Here is a 21,251-nt window from a genome sequence, read left to right as displayed (position 1 = left end):
TTTAAACAAATCCCAAGCTTCTAAGATATTATAGTAGATCCAGTAGTCTAAATCCCTTGTTTGTAAGTACCCAGTTTTAAATCAGAGAAGAGTAGCCACAAGAAAAATTAAGCAGGTGATACATGATCCCCAAAAGACCATGTCGATAATTAGGTGACTTCAGTTACTCATTACGAGGAAAAAATGAAAGTGTTTTTTTTGGTTTGGTTTGGTTATTGCTATGACTGTTGCTTTTGTTATAAGGAGAGGTTCAGTACAAGAACCAGCCCAAGTCTGACTTTGAGTTGTCACCTGCTGTCTTGCTAAGGCAGAGCTCAGAACATTTTTTTTCTTCATTTTCAAGACTGTTCAGTTCACAGTTTGCCATCTGGTTCACAGTAATTTTCTAAAAATATGGGTGACACAGTGACTGTCCAGATTGATAATGAAATGTTGATAAAGGGCTTTGAGACTATAGAGAGAAAGTAAGTGCTAATAATAAATATTAATTAATGCCCATAAGTGGGTTTTATTGTTAGATCAAGGGAAAAATAGCTCAGAGATTTGATTCGCCATACTATGGGACAGTATTTGTTAGATAATGTCACAGAGAAAGAAAAATGGAACTGAGTACTATCACAGCACTTCTAATTTCCTCATTGCTTCACAGGCGTTTATTATTTACAGACTCTGGTGTCTTGATGCGGTAGGCTAACAGTTTTAGGCCTGCTTAATACCCTGAGTAAGTGGAGTTGGCTACAGCTGCTTCAGCACTGCCAGGGTCCAGGGGAGCTTTACCTAGCATGGCAGAATACCCTGTTTCAACACTAAGACCCAAGTCTCTGACACGACTTTTTAAGGCTATCTCTATAGAAGACACTGAATTTTCTAGCTTTCTATACAATAGCAACCTCCATCAATACAGCACATCCATTAGCATAATGCTTTATAGCAAAGTGTTTACAATGATTTGCATTTTCACAACTGAGTTAACAGGGTGGAGGTAGGTTAGAGGCAAAATGAGGAGACTAAGGTCATAGTGGCCTGTAGGTTGGAGAGGCAGAACCAGAATCCAGCCCTTCTGGAGTCTTCCATCAAACTAGAAAATGTTAAGTGAATCATACAGGGGATGTGGAAAGACAAAACTCTTCCTGCGTTTCAAGATTAAATAATTAAGAAAACTTCACAAAGAAGGTGCTAACACAAGAGTGAATTTTTTCTTAAACAACAACTTTCTGAAAACGAGCTATTTGTTTCATTTCTCTCCCGCATTTTGTAAAGGACCCCACCATGTTTGATTTCCAAATCCCCACAAGTTGTTGCATTTCAAAAAGAGTTTGCAACTTAATTCAAACTGATATGTTTTCCTGATGTTTTTAAACATCAATATTTTGAACATGAAAGCAGAGACGATACTGCAGCAAAACAGATATTAGACTATGTTATTTCTCTATGAAAATGACCCCTAAACAATAAAACTAACCATAAATAGAGAGAAAATGAAATTATAGTTGAGGTTCTAAGGGGAATCAGATAGAAAGAGAAAACCTCTTAGCATACATACAAGCCCAGGCTTGGGCTGAATTGAATAAAAAGAAAGAACTTGTCTTATAGAAGTTATAACAAACCAATAGAAAATAGAAATATATATGGGAGCAAATGGACTCAGAAACTCAGTGACAGATATCTCCAAAACTGAAAATAACACTAGATGAAAATTCACTTAATGGCAGAGTGCTTTATCCCAACATGATGGCAATAGAATTTTATAATGTGAAAGCTGGAAAGAAACTCAGAGATGATTGTGGTTGAATCTTCTTTTCTTAAAAGGTCACACAGAGGGAATAGGAAGAGCTCCAGCCTCCAGCTCCCAGCGTGAGTGACACAGAAGATGGGTGATTTCTGCATTTCCAACTGAGGTACTGGGTTCATCTCACTGGGGCTTGTCGAACAGTGGATGCAGGACAGTGGGTGCAGCCCACTGAGCATGAGCCAAAGCAGGGCAAGGCATCACATCACCCAGGAAGCACAAGGGGTCAGGGAATTCCCTTTACAAGCCAAAGGAAGCTGTGACAGACGGCACCTGGAAAATCTGGTAAATCACACCCTAACACTGCGCTTTTCCAATAGTCTTAGCAAACAGCACACCAGGAGATTATATCCCATGCCTGTCTGGGAGGGTCCCACACCCACGGAGCCTCGCTCATTACTAGCACAGCAGTCTGAGATCGAACTGCAAGGTGGCAGCGAGGCTGGGGAAGGGGCACCCGCCATTGCTAAGGCTTGAGTAGGTAAAAGAAAAATCAGCTGGGAAGCTCAAACTTGGTGGAGCCCACCTTAGCTCAAGGAGGCCTGCCTGCCTCTGTAGACTCCACCTCTGGGGGCAGGGCACAGCCAAACAAAAGGCAGCAGAAACCTCTGCAGACTTAAATGCCCCTGTCTGACAGCTTTGAAGAGAGTAGTGGTTCTCCCAGCACGGAGTTTGAGATCTGAGAATGGACAGACTGCCTCTTCAAGTGGGTCACTGACCACCGAGTAGCCAAATTAGGAGGCACACCCCACACGGCCGGGTACCCCTCTGAGATGAAGCTTCCAGAGGAACAATCAGGCAGCAAAATTTGCTGTTCAGCAATATTCGCTGTTCTGCAGCCTCCACTGCTGATACCCAGGCAAACAGGGTCTGCAGTGGACTTCCAGCAAACACCAACAGACCTGCAGCTGAGGGTCCTGACTGTTAGAAGGAAAACTAACAAACAGAAAGGGCACCCACACCAAAACCCCATCTGTACCTCACCATCATCAAAGACCAAAGGTAGATAAAACCACAAAGATGGGGAAAAAGCAGTGCAGAAAAGCTGGAAATTCAAAAAGTCAGAGTACATCTCCCCCTCCAAACAAATGCAGCTCCTTGCCAGCAATGGAACAAAGCGGGACGGAGAATGACTTTGAGGAGTTGAAAGAAGAAGGTTTCAGATGATCAAACTTCTCCGAGCTAAAGGAGGAAGTTTGAACTCATTGCAAAGAAGCTAAAAACCTTGACAAAAGATTAGATGAATGGCTAACTAGAATAATTAGTATAGAGAAATCCTTAAATGACCTGATGGAGCTGAAAACCATGGCATGAGAACTACGTGATGAATGCACAAGCTTCAGTAGCTGATTCGATCAACTGGAATAAAGGGTATCAGTGATTGAAGATCAAATGAATGAAATGAAGTGAGAAGAGAAGTTTAGAGCAAAAAGAGTAAAAAGAAATGAACAAAGCCTCCAAGAAATATGGGACTATGTGAAAAGACCAAATCTACATCTGATTGCTGTACCTGAAAGTGATGGGGAGAACTGAAACAAGTTGGAAAACACTCTGCAGAATATTATCCAGGAGAACTTCCCCAACCTAGCAAGACAGACCAATGTTCAAATTCAGGAAATACAGAGAACGCCACAAAGATACTCCTTGAGAAGAGCAACTCCAAGACACATAATTGTCAGATTCACCAAAGTTGAAATGAAGGAAAAAATATTAAGGGCAGCCAGAGAGAAAGGTCGGTTACCCACAAAGGCAAGCCCATCAGACTAACAGCGGATTTCTCAGCAGAAACTCTACAAGCCAGAAGAGAGTGGGGGTCAACATTCAACATTCTTAAAGAAAAGAATTTTCAACCCAGAATTTCATATCCAGTCAAACTATGCTAAATAAGTGAAGGAGAAATAAAATCCTTTACAGACAAGCAAATGCTGAGAGATTTTGTCACCACCAGGCCTGCCCTACAGGAGCTCCTGAAGGAAGCACTAAACATGGAAAGGAACAACCAGTACCAGTCACTGCAAAAACATACCAAATTGTAAAGGCCATCAATGCTAGGAAGAAACCACATCAATTAACGAGCAAAATAACCAGCTAACATCATAATGACAGGATCAAATTCACACACAACAATACTAACCGTAAATGTAAATGGGCTAAATACTCCAATTAAAAGACACAGACTGGCAAATTGGATAAAGAGTCAAGACCCATCAGTGTGCTGTTTCAAGAGACCCGTCTCTCATGCAGACACACGCATAGGCTCAAAATAAAGGGATGGAGAAAAATCTACCAAGTAAATGGAAAACAAAAAAAGGCAGGGGTTGCTATCCTAGTCTCTGATAAAACAGACTTTAAAACAACAAAGATCAAAAGAGACAAAGAAGGCCATTACATAATGGTAAAGGGATCAATTCAACAAGAAGAGCTAACTATCCTAAATATATATGCACCAAATACAGGAGCACCCAGATTCATAAAGGAAGTCCTTAGAGACCTACAAAGAGACTTAGACTCCCACACAGTAATAATGGGAGACGTTAAAACCCCACTGTCAAACATTAGACAGATCAACAAGACAGAAAGTTAACAAGGATATCTAGGAATTGAACTCAGCTCTCCAGGAATTGAACTCAGCTCTGCACCAAGTGGACCTAATAGCCACCAACAGAACTCTCCACCCCAAATCAACAGAGTATACATTCTTCTCAGCACCACATCACACTTATTCCAAAATTGACCACATAGTTGGAAGTAAAGCACTCCTCAGCAAATATAAAAGAACAGAAATCATAACAAACTGTCTCTCAGACCACAGTGCAATTAAACTAGAACTCAGGATTAAGAAACTCACTCAAACTGCTCAATTACATGGAAACTGAACAACCTGCTCCTGAATGACTACTGAGTACGTAACAAAATGAAGGCAGAAATAAAGATGTTCTTTGAAACCAATAAGAACAAAGACACAACATACCAGAATCTCTGGGACACATTTAAAGCAGTGTGTAGAGGGAAATTTATAGCACTAAATGCCCACAAGAGAAAGCAGGAACGATCTAAAATTGGTGCCTTAACATCACAATTAAAAGAACTAGAGAAGCAAGAGCAAACACATTCAAAAGCTAGCAGAAGGCAAGAAATAACTAAGATCAGAGCAGAACTGAAGGAGACAGAGATACAAAAAAAACCTTCAAAAAATCAATGAATCCAGGAGCTGTTTTTTTGAAAAGACTGACAAAATTGATAGCCCACTAGCAAGACTAATAAAGAAGAAAAGAGAGAAGACTCAAATAGACACAATAAAAAATGATAAAGGGGATATCACCACTGATCCTGAAGAAATACAAACTATAATCAGAGAGTACTATAAACACCTCTATGCAAATAAACTAGAAAATCTAGAAGAAATGGATAAATTCCTGGACACATACACCCTTCCAAGACTAAACCAGGAAGAAGTTGAATCCCTGAAGAGACCAACAACAGACTCTGAAATTGAGGCAGCAATTAATGGCCTACCAACCAAAAAAAGTCCAGGACCAGATGGATTCACAGCTGAATTCTATCAGAGGTACAAGGAGGAGCTGGCACCATTCCTTCTGAAACTATTCCAATCAATAGAAAAAGAGGGAATCTTCCCTAACTCATTTTACGAGGCCAGCATCATCATGATACCAAAGCCTGGCAGAGACACAATAAAAAAAGAGAATTTCAGACCAATATCCCTGATGAACATTGATGCAAAAATCCTCAATAAAATACTGGCAAACCGAATCCAGCAGCATATCAAAAAGCTTATCCACCATAATCAAGTGGGCTTCATCCCTGGGATGCAAGGCTGGTTAACATATGCAAATCAATAAACATAATCCATCATATAAACAGAACCAATGACAAAAACCACATAATTATCTCAATAGATGCAGAAAAGGCCTTTGACAAAATTCAACAGCCCTTCATGCTAAAAAATCTTAATAAATTAGGTATTGATGGGACGTATCTCAAAATAATAAGAGCTATTTATGACAAACCCACAGCCAATATCATACTGAATGGGCAAAAACTGGAAGCATTCCCTTTGAAAACTGACACAAGACAGGGATGCCCTCTCTCTCCACTCCTATTCAACATAGTGTTGGAAGTTCTGGCCAGGGCAATCAGGCAGGAGAAAGAAATAAAGGGTATTCAATTAGGAAAAGAGGAAGTCAAATTGTCTCTGTTTGCAGATGACATGATTGTATATTTAGAAAACCCCATCATCTCAGCCCAAAATCTCCTTAAGCTGATAAGCAACTTCAGCAAAGTCTCAGGATACAAAAGCAATGTGCAAAAATCACAAGCATTCTTATACATCAATAACAGACAAACAGAGAGCCAAATCATGACTGAACTCCCATTCACAATTGCTTCAAGGAGAACAAAATATCTAGGAATCCAATCTACAAGGGATGTGAAGGACCTCTTCAAGGAGAACTACAAACCACCACTCAACGAAATAAAAGAGGACACAAACAAGTGGAAGAACACTCCATTATCATGGATAGGAAGAATCAATATCATGAAAATGGCCATACTGCCAAGATAATTTATAGATTCAATGCCATCCCCATAAAGCTACCAAAGACTTTCTTCACAGAATTGGAAAAAAACTACTTTAAAGTTCATATGGAACCAAAAAAGTGCCCACAGTGCCAAGACAATCCTAAGCCAAAAGAACAAAGGTGGAGACATCACGCTACCTGACTTCAATACTACAAGGCTACAGTAACCAAAACAGCATGGTACTGGTACCAAAACAGAGATATACACCCATGGAATAGAACAGAGCCCTCAGAAATAATACCACACATCTACAACCATCTGATCTTTGACAAACCTGACAAAAACAACAAATGGGGAAAGGATTTCCTATTTAATAAATAGTTCTGGGAAAACTGGCTAGCCATATGTAGAAAGCTGAAACTGGATCCCTTCCTTATACCTTATACAAAAATTAATTCAAAATGAATTAAAGACTTAAATGTTAGACATAAAACCATAAAAACCCTAGAAGAAAACCTAGGCAATACCATTCAGGACATAGGCATGGGCAAGCACTTCATGTGTAAAATACCAAAAGCAATGGCAACAAAAGCCAAAATTGACAAATGGGATCTAATTAAACTAAAGAGCTTCTGCACAGCAAAAGAAACTACCATCAGAGTGAACAGGCAACCTACAGAATGGGAGAAAATTTTTGCAATCTACTCATCTGACAAAGGGCTAATATCCAGAATCTACAAATAACTCAAACAAACTTACAAGAAGAAAAAAACAACCCCATCAAAAAGTGGGCAAAGGATATGGACAGACACTTCTCAAAAGAAGACATTTATGCAGCCAACAGACACATGAAAAAATGTACATCACTGGCTATCAGAGAAATGCAAATCAAAATGACAATGAGATACCATCTCATACCAGTTAGAATGGCGATCATTAAAGTCAGGAAACAACAGGTGCTGGAAAGGACGTGGAGAAATAGGAACACTTTTACACTGCTGGTGGGACTGTAAACTAGTTCAACCATTGTGGAAGGCAGTGTGGCGATTCCTCAAGAATCTAGAACTAGGAATACCATTTGACCCAGCTATTCCATTACTGGGTATATACCCAAAGTAATATAAATCATGCTGCTATAAAGACACATGCACATGTGTGTTTATTGTGGCACTATTCACAATAGTAAAGACTTGGAACCAACCCAAATGTCCATCAATGATAGACTGGATTAAGAAAATGCAGCACATATACACCATGGAATACTATGTAGCCATAAAAAAGGATGCGTTCATGTCCTTTGTAGGGACATGGATGAATCTGGAAACCATCATTCTCAGCAAACTATCACAAGGACAGAAAACCAAACACCACATGTTCTCACTCATAGGTGGGAATTGAACAGTGAGATCACTTGGACACAGGAAGGGGAACATCACACACTGGGGCCTGTCGTGGGGTGGGGGAAGGGGGGAAGGATAGCATTAGGAGATATACCTAATGTAAATGACGAGTTAATGGGTGCAGCACACCAACATGGCACATGTATACATATGTAACAAACCTGCACATTGTGCACATGTACCCTAGAACTTAAAGTATAATAATAATAATAAAAAGTAACACAGAGACAGGCTGGATGCGGTGGTTCACACCTGTAATTCCAGCACTTTGGGAGGCCAAGGCGCGCGGATCACGAGGTCAAGAGATTGAGACCATCCTGGCCAGCATGGTGAAACCCCATCTCTACTAAAAATACAAAAATTAACTGGGCATCATGGCAGGCGCCTGTAGTCCCAGCTACTCAGGAGACTGAGGCAGGAGAATCGCTTGAACCCAGGAAGTGGAGGTTGTAGTGAGCCGAGATTGTGCCACTGCACACCAGCCTGGAAACAGAGCAAGACTCCCTCTCACAAAAAAAAAAAAAAAAAAAAAAAAATCACACGAAGACTTAGTACCAAATTCTGGGTTAGATGTCTCATTTTGCCAAATTTCAATCGAGCTTTTTGCACTGTCACGTGTGATCATGCCCTGCAGCGTTTGACCAATGACACCTAAAAGCAGCCTCACAGACAGCCTGGCAGGTGAGGACATGAGGATGTGGAGGGAGAGGTTTTATACAGGAAATAAAATGAACAGCCTCTGGAAAAATTAATTTTAGAAATAGATGAATATGTGATGAACATATTTCATAAGTCTCCCTCTTGTATTCTAGACACCAGTGAGGCTCATGACGAAGTAACAGGAATCCCTATTAGAGAACTTCCAAGGGAGTGTTATTTGGCCCTGAATCTAAAATGAAGTAAACCTTGTTGGTTCTTGACTGGTGGTGATCGAGAACTCTCTTTGCCAAACAAAATACAAACAGAAAGAGAACTGACGTAACCTAAGAGATACACCCCTTTCACCTGGGGACCAAGCCTGGTCAAGTCTACTCATTGGAGTCACTCCCATTGGCCTTCTACTCTCCATTCTTGTCCTCTTTGTCTGGGACAAGCAATGATCTCTTCTGTTGTTCCCAGATGGCCTCTTTCTTCATTCTCATCTCCCTTCCATCCCATCTCACCAGTTGCCCCTGGTGGGATAGAAAACACCTATAGAAATGTCACCAGTCTTCTTAAAAAACAAAGGCTCCTATTCTACTTCAAGACAAGGACCTACTCCTTAGCGTGGCGTATGAGACCCTTAACAATTGCCCTCAGCCCAGCTTCATTTTCTACCTACCAGCCCATATTCTAGCCACACCCCACAGTCCTCGGCTCCCCACATGCGGTGGGCCCCTTGTACCCCTGTGCTTCTCAGCTGCTCAGCTCTGAGCCCGGGGATTATTCTGTCTAACAACCGAGGCTGCAGCTCAAAGGTGGCCTCCAACTGTGGCAGGTAACTGTGCCCCATGCTTTCCTCAGACCTCTGTTAAACACACATCTCACAGCATGATCGCCGTCTACACTCCCATTTTCCTGCTTTCTCAGCTAGACTAGAAGCTTCTCAAGGGCTAGGAATGACTCATTATGAGACTTTCTACCAGCACTGTACACAGCAGTGGCTCTCTGCCAAAAAATGGCAAAAACCCTAATCAATTATTCAAATGCACATGAACTGAAGACAAGAGGGACCCAGTTAAACTGGCCTGTCCAAGCTGAGGGCAGGATCCAAACAGCAGGCAGCTAATGCTGAAGTCCTCCAGATTCCCCACAGGAGACTCACGTCATGGGGGGTATCAGGACCTGCGTGGCAACCACAGTCTTCCCCATGTGGCATATGCTCCTCCTCTGCCACCTTTCCAGGTCCCTAAGCACAGAGACAACCTCGCCTGGAGTCACAAGCCCTGGAGGAGCAAAGGGGCAAGACAGGGTCCTTGTTTCCTTCCTTCTTTTCCTTAAAAGCAGCAGAGGAGGAGACAGGAAACATTCACTTCTCTTCTGGACAAAATATTCCAGGAAACAGAAACGTTCCTCATATGTTTTTGCCTGAAAAAGTCAGTCAGTCTAAGAAGTGACTATAGTAAGAGATGGTTTTAAAAAACCACAAACCAGGCACACAAATTATTAAGTGTCACAAAGAAAAAAAACCATAATGTGATGGCTAAGCTGCTAACTTTAAGAGTCAGCAGAGCAGGCTCCTAGAATGAGACCTTGCACTAGCTCACTCTGTGACATTCTCTGGCCTCAACATTCCCATCTGTAAAATGGGAACACTGGACTAGACATTTTCTGAGGTTCTTCACAGCTCCACCGTGCCTTGAAATCATTAACGTTAAACCTGGGAAGTCTGGATCATACTTTGTCAAAGCACACGAGGTTTATTTGCCCACACATGTTGATTCTCTGTGGGGAGATACAGAAGATTTTCTTTTTCTTCAGTCTCTTCTGAGCATACACGTTGCCTATGGTCAGGGCAGCCGGCAGCACTGGAGGGACAGTCGTGGTGAGGAGGATCAGGGCCATGGTCACAGTGTCTTTTGGAGGGACCTGGGAGAGGAGAGACATTTTCATACAGGATAACACAGCACAGGAGACTGGCACCCTTCCTAGCACCTTGCTCCTACAACACCATGGGAGCTCTAGAGACATGCTCTGAATATTCACAGTGAGTTGGCTCTCTTGGTGAGGCTGAGTATTCTCTTGGCTGTGCCAAAGGGACGAGCACATTGTCTCCTACTGCAGAGCAAAGGAGACCTTTGATCCCTACTCCCACTCCACCATCCCCTGTCCTGGCTCTGTTTCCCTCTACTTACCATTCCCTCTGCCCAAGCCTGACTATTGGCTTATGAATCTCTCTGCCCCACTAGCCTACAAACTCCTTGGGTGGAGCAGCTATGGCTTATTCATCTTTGAATCTACCTTATTGATCTCTAGATACAGAGCCTAGCGCGAGATTTAGAACAGAGGAGGTGCTCAGTACATAGATTGAATAGATGGCAGTATAATTAAAAACTAGGACCAAGATCATGCCAAGATCTCAGCATATATTATTAACTACAGAGAAGCCAATATAAAATTAGCTTGCTCTCACTGGATACTAATTCTGGAGCAGGAACTGTATTAGGCTACATATATTATTTAGTTGCTCTCTATAACAACCTTATGACGTAAATGCTATTATTTTCTCCATCTGTCAGGTAAGGAAACTGAGGTTTTAACAATTAAATAATTTTCCTAAGGCCACATACTAGGTAAATGACAAAAATCTGAATCCTATTCTGTCTGACTCCAGGGTACAAATCCATGACCAACGTGTTTTATTATCAAGTCAATTTTGTGAACTCAGGATCCCTGGCTGGTGATATGGTTTGGCTGTGTCCTGACCCAAACCTCATCTTGAATTGTAGCTCCCTTCATTCCCACCTGTCGTGAGAGGGACCCAGTGGGAGGTAACTGAATCATGGGGGTGGTTTCCCCCGTAATGAGCTTGTGATTCTGAATAAGTCTCATGAAATCTGACAGTTTATAAATGGGAGTTCCCCTGCACAAGCTCTCTTGCCTGCCACCATGGACGACATGTTCTGTTTCTCCTTTGCCTTCCAACCATGACTGTGAGGCCTCCCCAGCCATGTGGAACTCTGAGTCCATTAAACCTCTTTATAAATTACCCAGTCTCAGGTGTGGCTTTATTAGCAGCATGAAAATAGACTAATACAGCCGGTCTGCAGAGGAGGCTCACACAGTTAAGGTTGGGGATAAGGTCAAATCACAGGGTGGGTTGACTGTTTCGTTTTCCTCACATGCTCTAGATATTAATGATTCTACCCTCTAGAACCTTACCTATGTTTTTGTTCAATTAACCATCATTTTAACCATAAATACTTTTTTAATTATTGGAAAATTATTGGAAACATGGGATTCAAGTTCAGTAGCAATGTCTGCTGGGGACATCTTTTGCCCAATATCAATTTATCACAACATTCATTACTCCCTCCTTTTCCCAACCACAGACACAGAAGAGTTTTGACCCAAGGACTCAGCCTTGTCTAACCCTGAACCAGTGCAGATAGAGGCAGCCAACAGAGCCACAGGCTCTGACCCATAAGAAGGTGGGGTCTGGGATTTTTAGTCTTGTTGCCTCAGTGTGTATTGGATGTTAAGCTCTTCCCAGGAAACCTCGTTCTTAAACACTGCCAGGGCTTCCATGAGGTTTTTTCCTGCTTTTCTGCCCAGTGCTCCAGCTCCCCAGATTAAATTGGCATACTCCCTCAAGTTCCAGCCCCAGTGACCTTGACATTCTGCCTAGCTCTTCATAGGCCCCATCGTGGGCCTCTCTTGACCCAGAAATGCTCCCTGGGAGCGATTTCAGATTGAAATAACTACTCAGCAGTTAAGTTTTGGCGTGAACATTGCCCTGAAATTCTTGTAACTATGTCTTTGCCCACCAATATTCACTTCCCACCTCTCTCTCTCTCTCTCTCTCACACACACACACACACGAATTGATGCCACCAATTTGGACATTGTAATTAAGCCACTCACACAGTTTTTCACCTGTTGGGATGTTTTATTCACAATGTTCTCTTCCTCCCCACCAGCTCACACTATTATGATCCCAGACTTTCTTACATAGAGACTGCGTGGTTCACAGCAACATCAGACTCTCAGGACCAGAAAGGACCTCAGAGGTCTTTAGTGACAACCGTTCCCTCCCTAGCCACCAAGCTATGATGAGGGGCATCCAAATGAAACCTGACACCCTGTAGCTTAAAGGGAGGTCGGTATCTCATGCGGTACCAGCTCCGTAAAAGTGGAAATTTCATTTCATTTCAGACCCTAACCAGAACACATGAGAAACCCACTGATTGCGTAGTGTTTTAGGTATTACCTAAACACTGGGGCCAAACTAGGCAAAATCTGCTAAGAAGCTCTTCTGGACAGTAATGATTCATAGAATGATAGGATCAAGATGTAACCTAATCCAGCCCTCTGAGTTAGGTCAAGCTCTTTGCAGAAGCTATACTATTGAAAAGCCTCACCCCCAGTACTTACTCCATGGTACGCATATACCCCTAGGGCATAGAAAAAACCCATGACACCAAGGCAGGCCAGGAACACCATGAACTTGAAGGCATCGCTGTATAGTTTGAAGTTCAGAGGCCGGGGGTACAGGATGGATCTCACTAAGTCCCCTTTGGCTGTATTGTAACCTATGTAAAGATAGTCATAGATCAAGTAAGGCTGCTTGATGGACACTTGGTCTCCTAAAAATGGCTTTACTGTCTTTGAGGAAGAGTAGAGTTTCCTCTAACCTGTTACCTAATCATTTTATAAGTATTCAGGTGGTTTTCATGATTTGTAACCATGAGCTTCCATGTAGGCCACAAGCTGAGCGATGCCCTAGTATCTAGTGCCTGCTAACTAGTTTGAACATTTTAAAAAACTTGATATTTTTAATTTTAAAAAATCAGCTAGAACAACTACTCATAAACCAAACTAAAGCATACAGGTATCGCAGTGTAAAGCGTATTTTGTGTCTGTGAATAAGTCGGGTGGCAGAAACACAGGTCAGAGGTTAGAACAGAGAGCTGGGACCCGGTCATAGGAGGCCTTCATTGTGTCATGTCATGTAAAAGACTGGGACTCAGGAAGCGTTTGCAGAATCATCCAGATTTGGTGCCACATTTGGTATGGGAAACGAGAGGAGTTAGAGATGTTATTAAGAGACCAGCACGATGATGATGATATTAACAGAGAAAGTCAATACAGGAGGATGAATACTTTCAGATTCATTTAATTTGTCTATAGGGCACCCAGGTGGAGTTCTTTACTAGTGAGTTTGACCTATGGCCTAGCAAGCAACTCTGTGAAAGGAAAAAAATCCTCAGTCATAGTGGCTGAAATTGTTTTTTGGTAATCACTCAGAGGAGGTGTCAAGGGAGACAGAAGCAGCATGTGGTCGCAAGCAAAAAGAAGAGCATAGTTTTACCTTTGACAAATTTTACTTCACCTACACATACCCTTCATTACATAGAAGGGTTTTAACAATAAACCATTTAATTAAAAATAGTAACACTTTACAATAATAAGGGTCAGTTTAGAAAAAACCGTGTTGTTACCTACCAGAATGTGGCAAACTCCATAATCCTAAACTAAATTTCCCTAATCCAACTCTCCCCATATTCAAGCATGAATTAAGCTTACAAAAGTGAAATCCACTAACCTGTTTGCAAAACGACTGCTCTTACAGGCCCCTGCCCAGAGGGCTTGACCTGGATAACTTCTGTTCCACAGAAGAGGACGTGTTTCCGATAATCTTCCAAACTGTGACATTTCCAAGGCATGGTGTTCTCCATCTGGGGCAACGGTGTCTTTGTAACAGGTATACTTTCTCCTACAGAGGATTGTATTTTGTTGAATCTATGAAAGCTCGGGTAGTTAGTTAGAACTGGTGCATACCGGTTTCAAGAAATGATACAAACTACAACTAATCCGGTCTTAATGCCCATCCCATGAGTCAGATGACTGTTCATAGTGATGCTGGTGGTACAAGCAATGGTAGACTTGATTCCATTGCAAATATTTAGATTAGATCTGCCTACTATCCTATACCTGGCCTGCATGGTTTGTTGTCACAATTTTAAAGGCAGCTTATTTTAGCTGAATACTTAATCATTCTCCCAAGAATTCATTCAGCCCAGCGCTACTTTAGGCAATGAAGGAGCTTTCCAGCACGCGAACAGTAATTACTGTTTGCTTTGTACTCACTCATTTCTTCATTTCTTCATTTGTTCAATCAATCATTCAACTATTTTTAGGTGCTTATTCTGTTTCAGGAACTGTGCTAGGTGCTAGGAATAATGATGAACAACAAGAGAGACAGAAATCTTGCCCTCATAAGCTCATGGAGCAAGGTGAGAAAATAGTAGTTATTCCACATCATTTTCAGATAGAGCCCATCCAAGCCCCACTTTTATTATCCCATTTTTTTGCCCCAAATCCTTAGGCTTTTCCATTGCCACTACTGAAGAAAGCCCAAACTGTCCTGCTAAATTGTCAAAGCCTACCACGATTCAAACATCATTGCCTGTCATTCCCCTGCACAAACTCCAGCTTAACTAGGCCACTTGCATTTCCTTTCATTGACCCCCATTCTTAGCAGGTAGCAATTTTTTTTCCTTTCCCTGGTGGCTATAAGACAGAATATTTAAGGTACAAAGAAATGAGCTCAGAGTTCAAAAAGGATACATTTCAGAGACAAAATAAAGATGTTCATAATACTTTTTGGCTCCCAGATTTAATATTAGAATGAATTTAAAATTCCATCAGTCTTTTACTAAATGTTCAATTAGCAAGATAACGTCATATTTCTAATTTGGAAATAGTATTATATCAATCATAGTTACACAAATTTAGGTCTTGTCTCTCTTTCTAGGTAATAACTGGGAACAAGAACTTTGACAGATATAAATTGATATACTCTTCGTTTTCCTAGTGATATGTAATAGGTTCAAAATACATAGTTTTTTCAAATGCACAGATTAAATAAAAACACCCAAGTTTGTCTATGATTGGTTTTTCAAAATTCATTTTCTGCCATGATGTATTTTTTACACGCTAAGGTGCAAGAAGCTATAAAATTGTTACTAGCAATCTTGAATATTTTTCAAAAAATTATTTTAGCCAAGTATTGTTCCCTATACCATTTTCTTTAAAACAATTATGATATTCATCCATTGTGTAGATTTATCGATTGCATTCTAAATGGCTTCATAGAAGGGTTAGAATGTTTTGACAAATCTCTAAATTATGGTATTATATTATTTTGAAAGCAGCCTTTGTAATAGGCAAATACTTACAGATCATTTCCTTTTTTTGGCTTTTGAATCACAGAATATTAATCCACAATATATACTTAGGCTAACATCAGTAAACCGTTTTCTGCACACAAAACCAGTGAAACTGGAGGCAGTCACGTATTGATCAATCAGAAATGGAAGTCATTTGCAGATAATTTGCTCCAGAGACAACAGTCAGATGATTTTACAGAAAGATGGTTTTCAAGTCTCTTTTATGCTATTTGCATGTTAATAAGAAGTCTCATGTTTTGGCCTTTCTGGGGAGCCCAAGAAAGGATGATTCATCTGCAAAAGATGTGGGGTGCAAGGCAGCCGAAGAGAGTTTTAGAGGGAAGAACTATCATCGCTCATCATCAACCGTACAGTTGGCTCCCTGTGCTGTCACGTGGAGGTTCTCTCCCTTGTCCACAAGGATCAAGATGCCTCCTCATGGTGACAGTGTTTGAAATTCCAAGTCCTTTTAATTTATAGCTCTAGAACCATTAGACTGTAAATGTTTTGAAACCAGAGACCATTTCTCATTTAACTTGGTGACACCAATACGCAACACAGTGCTTACCATAGTAGGCATTTCTGAGCTTTTATTGAATAAATGGATGAACAAATAAGTAAAAGAAAAGGGAGAAGGAGGATGATTAAAAAGAGAAGAAGAAAGGATCAAAGGAAGAGAGAAAAAGATTGGACCTTAACTGACGATAAGCTTGTGTGACAGAATATCAACGTGAGATCATCACATAGGGAAATCCCTGCATGTCCAACTCAGGTCACTGCACGCTTCCCCCACATACATCTCAAATCAATCAGCAACTTAATGAAGAGAAGAAGAGGGAAGGGGATTGTGTCAGAGTGCATGCCACCCCTCTTCGCCATAATTATCCCTAAGAGAATGAGGAAACACTGATTACAAGCATAGGTTCTGGGGACAAAACGCCTGTATTTAAGGCATTAAATTTATTTATTAAGACAATAGATATCGTCTATTTTCTTCATATAACTTATAACTGTTGAAAATTCTGTGTCATTTGTATACTTTCATATTTTCTGTCTCCGTCACTAGAATATCAGCTTCACGAGGGCAGAAATCTTATCTGCCTTGTTCACCTCTATGTCACCTGTAGAGTTCCTGCTCCATAGTAGGGGCTAATAAATATCTGTAGAATGAGCGAATTCACAAACAAATCCAAATCTTAGCTGTGCCACTTTTAAGCTGTGTGACCTTAGGCAAATTACTTACCCTTTCTGGGCCTCAGATTTGCCCATTCTAATAGAGTTGCTGATTGAATGAAATAGTATATGTAAAATGTTAGCACAATGCCTAATATACATGAGAGCTAAGAAAAAAAGCTCTAGTGCTAAGAGATAATTTCTAAATATTAATAAACACCCCTCCCAATGAGATTCCCTGTTGTCTCCAGACTCTTCCCATTTGAGAGGAGCTAGATTTTGAAGGTGATCATTGTTTCAGGAAAGATGGCAGAAGAAAAGGACGGGGAAGTTGATCACTGGCTTTTGAGTTTTTTAAGTCCTTCATGAGTTTGATCATGGATTGTAGAGACTACCTGAGATTAAGAACAAAGTTTTTCTGCTCACCACACCTTTCCTCTACTGCATTTCTAGCTAAGCCAAAGTCCTTGTACTGGGAGTTGGAAGAGAATTCAAAAGGACTCAGACGTTGTGTGTCCCTGAGAGAAGAGGTGTGCACCACAGTAGAACATGGGAACATGCGATAAGGTTATGGAAGCAGCGCAAACGGCACCAGGATCTGCCTCCCTGTCCAGGTAGATAGGCCTCAGACAGCTCAGAGTGGAGTGAGAGCAGCAGGAAGAAGAGCTGCCCTCAATCGGACCCCTCTCCCTGATGTCTTGCACATCTTAGGACACAGTCAGACAAGGGTGAGGAAGACCACCTAACTGATGGGGACAACTGTCTGACTCATATTAGATATTCACACTGGACACTTTTAAGGATGGCAAAATTTGGAGCCAACATAAAAATTAAGTGTAGTTATAAAATAAAGGTAAACTTCTTGCACAGCTGAATTTATGACAATAGCATAAGGCTAAGGAGACCAGGAGGAGAAGATCTTACCAAAAAGTGGGTACTATTGATGGCAATACCAAATAGAGAGGAAAAGGTGATGAGGCAGGAAGGTGAAGCAGCTTCATCCAGCTTAGAATTATCCTTCTCATGCCTACGGTCTTTTACATTTGGGAGCAAATGCCACCTCCAATTCTGATCCTTCCACTTGCTAGCTGAGTATCTCTGGTCATTTTACCTCACTCTCCTCATTTGTGGTATCCTAACAGCTCCTAGTCTAATTTGTTTTATGTCATGATGAAGTGAGATATAAAAGTTATTTATAAAATGTAAGTTGCTATAGAGATGCTAGGAATGATATTTTTATTCTTACATAAATAAAGACTTCTATCTATGCAAAGGACCATTTCGTACATAGGGAAGAAATACCTGAGTCATATTTGTGGACAAATTCCCTAGGAATACATTTTCAGTTTCAGGAATCTTACCTTAATCCTCTGATTGTTTAATCAAGATCCTTTCCACAAATATGTACATGAGTGGGAGGATCTATGTAGGCTGTGCAGTAAAGTATTTAGACCATACTGGGATTTAGATCTTTCTGAATAAGTTAACAAAAAAGAAATAATGTATTTTTGCTTCATGTGTCTGTCTCTGAAACTGGCCTCTATCAGTACTTAAGTTACACAGATATTAGTGCTGATGACTTCATTTTTCCAAAAAGGGAAACTAGAAGCAGCCACTTGTCATTTAAGGCCATTTTGGGTCCATTTTGCACATTTGTTGAAAGGCAGCGTTGTTTGTCATTTCTATTTCTCTGGAACTCTCTGAGTTTTCCTGGGAATCAAGGCAAGTTCTGTGCACCCCTGACAGTGAAAGCAGAGAGGGCAGCCCAAGGGCAATGAGACTTTCTGTGTTTCCTCCCCATGTTTGCTCACTGCCACACTCTCTGTTACCAATGAGAGAAGCCATTCTTCATTGTCAGGCTGCTGGGAGGTGTGAGGCAGCTGCTGTGTTTGCGTGAGAAGGACAGTTTTCCTTGGGCTTGAGGTTTATAGGTTGGATACTATGGCAACATTCTGGGTAAAAGATATGATCAGTATGCAAATCCTCATCACTATCATTATAGGACACATTTCAACACATTAAAGGAGTATTTTGTAATTATTCTGAACATATTGATGTTTACTACATTTTCTTATCTCAATTTTGAGTTAAGCAGACCAATTTTAATGTAAAAGCTGCTTGTGTTGAACAATTTAGGGATAGATAATGAACTCTTACTACATTTAAGTCATGTTAAAACATTTTCCCTATCTTTATACCATTTGGAAATGGAAAAACTGAACAGTCTGTAAGTGTGAAAGACAAATAGTTTGTGTTTTTGTGTTGCTGTATAGTCTCTTCTCTCATTACAATGTGCTGTGTATTTTAATTTTTTGCCTAAAGAATATTTTATAAGTAGCGTCTTACTAATTACACAAATTCAAGTAGACTTAAAGTACAGATGAGAACTAGGACTGCCTGAGCTATAACTAGAAGATTAGTTTCTGCTCAGTAAGATCAACAGGAATATAAATCTAAAGAACAGAAATGTGAGATTGTCTTTGCCCAAAGGTTCAACTCAGACTCCTTTCCAGTGAAACCTTGGCCTCAGTAGTTTTCTATCTATAGAGTGCAGGGTTGGATAAAACCTCTATGCCCTTCCAACTGTGGGAGTCATGGTTTTCAAGGTTGTGTCTCTTTTGTACGTGTGTATAAACCATTCTCACATTTATCAAGAGATTGTGTTTCAAACTGTGTAGTGCTCTCATCCTCTTCTGAACCCAAAGCACCCTATTCACCCCACTCGTTGGTCAATTAATCACATGGCATAGTAAACATTTGTGTTCATTTCACATTTACTGTGACTTAATTCTTATAGTTAAACATTTCCTGTTTGTGTATATCACGTGTGTGTGTCCCCATATAAATGCAAAAGCTGGCTATGTCTCCCTCATCTATCTCCGAATATCTTAGCAAGGGTCTGGTATAAGGTAGGTAAGAATATGTTGATCTGATTCGATATCAGACAGACAAGAGGAAGCTCCATGACAACTGCCTACCTGTAAGCATGCCTTCATTCACCACGCAGCTTCCATCAATCAAAACAGCATCACATGGCAATGAAAGTTTTCCTGGAAGAATAAGAATGTCTCCGGGAACCAAGAGACGGGATTCCAGCTCCTCCAAACCTACACCAAAGCAAAGTCTCCATGAAGAGCTGACCTTTTCCTGTTTTTACTTAAGAATGAAAGCAACTAAGAATCCTTATCGACCTGTTGGCCAAGAGCTACCCTACCTGTTCAACTGTTGAAGCCCCTTTTTGGTCCATTGAAAATTCCAAAAGAATCAGGATTAGGAAATTGGTTCCTGGGACTCAGAAAAGGATTAGCTAAGCAACAAGATCCCATCTTAATCCTAGTACCCGGTGTGCTTTGCCCACAGCAGATACACAAGGACACTGGGCAGAGCAGAAGTGCAGCTTCCTGCTGTTCGCTCTCATCTGGGTTTCCGATTCCTGCGGTACACATGGTCTTCTTGGATTGAGGCCTCACGTAAATTGCCCAAATAACTTCTGCTGTCCCAGGGTGCAGCTCCTCGCTCCTTACAAAAAGCCACAGCCACGCCACCTCTGGCTAGCTCACAGCAGATGCCAAGTGTCCAGACAGCTATCTAAAAGCCCCATTCAGGCCTAGGTTCCAGATGGCAGTTCAAATTGTGTGATGCAGGGTCTGTTTGGGATAGTTAGATTGGGAAATAAAGGAACCTTAAGAAGGTTTACCCAGTGTTATTCAAATGAGTGACATATGAAGGGGAGAGGGAAACTGAAGGAACCCAGACATTGGGTAAGAATGACTGAATAAAGGCTTGGGTGAGGATAAGGCAAGCAAGATGTCTAGTGTACAAAATTTAATGAGGCACTTGTTCTCAGGGCCCTGCAGCTGTGGGGTCAGCACTGGCATGATCTTGCCTCGTTAAATTTTCTATCTTAGAGGCCTTCTTTGCCTTACCCTCATCCCAGTTCTGGGTTCGGTCAGAAAAGACTTTTTCTCCTTGGCTAATAATTAAGGACAAATGAGACCAATTCCCCTGTGAAATATTAAGATGCTGAAGATGGCCTAACGTGTCACTTACCTTTGTCTTTTACAATGATTGTAACCTGGACTTTGTTGTGGTCCTCCACGAGGTTATGCAGCTTAACTGATTGCTACCAAGTAAAAGTTAACATTTAAATATTAGATAGTTCATATTCTGAAAACCACATGTTCTCAACACAGTAAATACCAGGCCAGCTGTCACAGCTAAAGTGACTCTGGGCAAAGGACTCAACTTCTTTTGATGCTTCAGCTTCCCTGCTCCAACCCCTACCTCATCTGACCTGCTACGTGCAGCAGCAAATATGCTCATTAGTTTAATGCTATCTCACTCCCCGAAAAAAATAATGCACAGCCACTGCCTCAAGGACCTAAGCCAAGGAACCTGTTAAAAGAAACTTTACGCAAATTAAATTTAACAGGAGTTTAATTGAGGAAGAAAAAAAAAAGGTAATTCATAAATCAGGCA

The 21,251-nt window shown here is 41.0% G+C and overlaps 1 protein-coding gene across 1 annotated transcript in view; it reads right to left on the bottom strand.

The window, feature by feature from the left end:
- LOC105470837 (ATPase 13A5) overlaps nucleotides 1-21,251 on the bottom strand; it is a 114,112-nt gene that overhangs the window by 53,221 nt on the left and 39,640 nt on the right. Inside the window, exons 8-12 of the mRNA XM_011723094.3 lie at nucleotides 20,823-20,895; nucleotides 19,751-19,879; nucleotides 13,973-14,143; nucleotides 12,802-12,959; nucleotides 10,108-10,296 (exon numbers count right to left, since the gene is read on the bottom strand). Of these exons, the coding sequence (XP_011721396.2) occupies nucleotides 10,108-10,296; nucleotides 12,802-12,959; nucleotides 13,973-14,143; nucleotides 19,751-19,879; nucleotides 20,823-20,895 (720 nt within the window). The remainder of the gene's footprint in view (nucleotides 1-10,107; nucleotides 10,297-12,801; nucleotides 12,960-13,972; nucleotides 14,144-19,750; nucleotides 19,880-20,822; nucleotides 20,896-21,251) is intronic.

Source organism: Macaca nemestrina, chromosome 2 (assembly GCF_043159975.1).
Source record: "Macaca nemestrina isolate mMacNem1 chromosome 2, mMacNem.hap1, whole genome shotgun sequence".
NCBI lineage: Eukaryota > Metazoa > Chordata > Mammalia > Primates > Cercopithecidae > Macaca > Macaca nemestrina.
The sequence above is the reverse complement of the archived record's forward strand: the minus strand, read 5'-3'. Positions and strand labels throughout refer to the sequence as shown.